The sequence below is a fragment of the Hydra vulgaris genome, chromosome 12, assembly GCF_038396675.1.
Source record: "Hydra vulgaris chromosome 12, alternate assembly HydraT2T_AEP".
NCBI lineage: Eukaryota > Metazoa > Cnidaria > Hydrozoa > Anthoathecata > Hydridae > Hydra > Hydra vulgaris.
This window is the reverse complement of record NC_088931.1, coordinates 52,467,501-52,470,000: the sequence shown is the minus strand read 5'-3', so window position 1 is coordinate 52,470,000 and position 2,500 is coordinate 52,467,501. Positions and strand designations below refer to the sequence as shown.

The window sequence follows — 2,500 nt, the reverse complement described above, 5'->3', positions numbered from 1 at the left end:
ATATATATATATATATATATATATATATATATATATATATATATATATATATATATATATATATATATATATATATATATACAGAGCCGTACCAAGGGCGTGGCCGGCCGGGCCGCGGCCTGTGGCGCCAAAATTGGGAGGGCGCAAACTTTAATAAATTAAAAAAACAATAATCAGTTTATGAAACTAATTTTCACGGCGTCGCTGCTGTTGAACAGAAAATTAATTAAAATTCCGCCTCTTGACACAAACTCTTAAATATTAAAGCTCATATACTGAACAAAAAAGCGCCCTATAACACTAATATACCTTTGATAACTTTTGAGCATTATAATTCTATTATGAGTCAAAAGTTATCTGGTGCTGAATTTAAGAAGAAAAGAAAACAGCGCCAAGAAAGTGACGAGAAACTACAAAACTGTTTCAAAAAGTGGTTGGTAACAAACTCAGTGGAGAAACAAATTATTTCAGAGGATATTTGTATTGAAATTAATGACAATTCAACAGATCCTATAATTGACTTTAATTAAGTTCAGATGATCATTTGGAATTAATTAAAGAGGAGATTTTCATCAGCCAAAGTGAAGAAGAATTTTGCACAACTGATTCAGAACCAACCAGGGAAGATGATAATGCCTAGCTTTCAGGCCCAGCTGAAATGGACGAGGATGAACTTCATTCAGAAATCTCAGAAATTCCAGTGGCCTCGGAACAAAATTTTCAACATAGGGATCCAGCAACATGGCCTAAAATAACGGACAAAACAAGATGCTTTTTGATTGAGCATAGGTCAGAGCAAGACAGAAGAGAATTTTTCCCAAACACGCTGTGTGATTTTGACAACAGAATGCGACACTTCAGCTCAAAATGGTATAAAAAAATTCATCCCAATGGTAAAAAATCTGTTCGCACTTGGCTGCAGTACAGCAATAAAAAAGATTCTTTATTTTGTTTTTGCTGTTTGTTATTTTTAACAACAAAAACCAACAATTTCTCTGAAATTTCTAAAGGGTTTTGTGACTGGAAAAAACTAAACCCAAGAATTCCTGAGCATGAAAACAACAATGAACACCAAAGATGCTATTCTGATCGGAAAACTCTTAAAAAAAACCTCAAGGAAGGAAAGACCCTGAATTCTGATCTGTAGAGAGTTATTAGTGGAGAGATGAAAACGCGGAGAGATATAAGTGATTGTTGATGCAATTTTTTTCTGTGCCAAGAACAATCTTGCCCTTCGGGGAACAACAGAAGACATTGGTCAACAAAACAGTGGCATTTTTCTGAGCTTAATTGAGTTGATTAGTCATTATTATCCTTTAGTGGCTGAACACATTGCGTCCGTTAAAGCAAAAAAAACCACAACATCCTACTTTTCTCCTTGAATTCAAAATGAGCTGATTGAGTTACTTGGGCAGAAAGTTAGAAAAGAAATTTTGTCAAACATCAAAGAAGCTAAATACTACTCTGTTCTGTTTGACTGCACTCCAGATACCTCCCACAAAGAGCAGATGACTCAGATAATCAGGTATGTCCGCATCAGTGATGAAACCTGCACAATTAAGGAAAGCTTTGTGGACTTCATTGAATCTCACCAAAAAACCAGAAAAGGTCTTGCAACAGAAATAAGTGAAAAATTGGAGAAGGATGGTCTAAGCATTTCCGATTGCCGGGGCCAAGGCTATGACAATGGAGCCAATATGTCTGGAAAATACAATGGCGTCAAAGCTCACATCCATTCTCTTAATGAGTCAGCAAGATTTGTTCGATGCGCAGCTCACACTTTAAATCTTGTTGGTGTTCATGCTGCTGAGGTTTCCCCACTCATGATTACGTTTTTTGGAAAGGTTCAAGCCATCTTTAACTTTTTTTCAAGCTTCACGTCAAGATGGGAAAAACTGATGAAAACGTTGACCATCTCATTAAAGGGAAATAGTGACACAAGATGGTCTACCAAAAAAGAAGCAATTACACCATTGCACAGACAAATCAAAGATGTTCTTCAAGTTTTGGAATCCATTATCCACAATCCCATGACAAATGCTGTCACAGTTAGCAGTGCAAAAGAACTTCTCATTCATATTGATTTCAGTTTTTTGTGTTTGTTGGATTTCTGGTGTCAAATTCTTTCTCTAATTGACCGGGAAAACAAACTGCTTCAGTCAAAAACCATTTCAATTGACATTGCCGTAAAAAAAATGAAATGGTTGAAGGCTTTCATTCAGAATTTTTGAGATGTTGGGGTGGACAATATTATCAAAGATACCACAGAAAAAGCTAACCAGAGCGGAATTGATGGTGGCTTTCCAATTAAGAGGAAGCGCAAATTGAAGCGAATAGCACTTTATGAAGCTGAAGATGACTCTCACCTTCTCACAGCAGAAACAGAATTCGGATCTCAGTGCAACCTTGTGTTTGACAGCATTATTACACAAATAGAGTGGCGGTTTGAGGCTAATGTCTGCTGTATCCTCTGATCTTGGCTAACTCAGTGGGCATTCAC

General features: G+C 36.5%; 2 protein-coding genes across 2 annotated transcripts; both read left to right on the top strand.

Moving 5' to 3' along the window:
* Window positions 1–658: 658 nt before the first annotated feature.
* LOC136088189 (zinc finger MYM-type protein 5-like) lies at window positions 659–1,147 on the top strand. The gene has a single exon (XM_065811868.1). The coding sequence runs from the start codon at window positions 659–661 to the stop codon at window positions 1,145–1,147; it is 489 nt and encodes a 162-aa protein (XP_065667940.1).
* A 361-nt stretch (window positions 1,148–1,508) lies between these two features.
* On the top strand, window positions 1,509–2,231 carry LOC136088188 (zinc finger MYM-type protein 1-like). The gene has a single exon (XM_065811867.1). It carries the CDS (start codon window positions 1,509–1,511, stop codon window positions 2,229–2,231), a length of 723 nt encoding a protein of 240 aa, XP_065667939.1.
* The last annotated feature ends 269 nt before the right edge of the window (window positions 2,232–2,500 follow it).

What these genes read in the sequence shown, in the direction of transcription:
- LOC136088189 (XM_065811868.1), top strand. Translation starts at nt 659, where the DNA reads ATGGACGAGGATGAACTTCATTCAGAAATCTCAGAAATTCCAGTGGCC.
- LOC136088188 (XM_065811867.1), top strand. Translation starts at nt 1,509, where the DNA reads ATGACTCAGATAATCAGGTATGTCCGCATCAGTGATGAAACCTGCACA.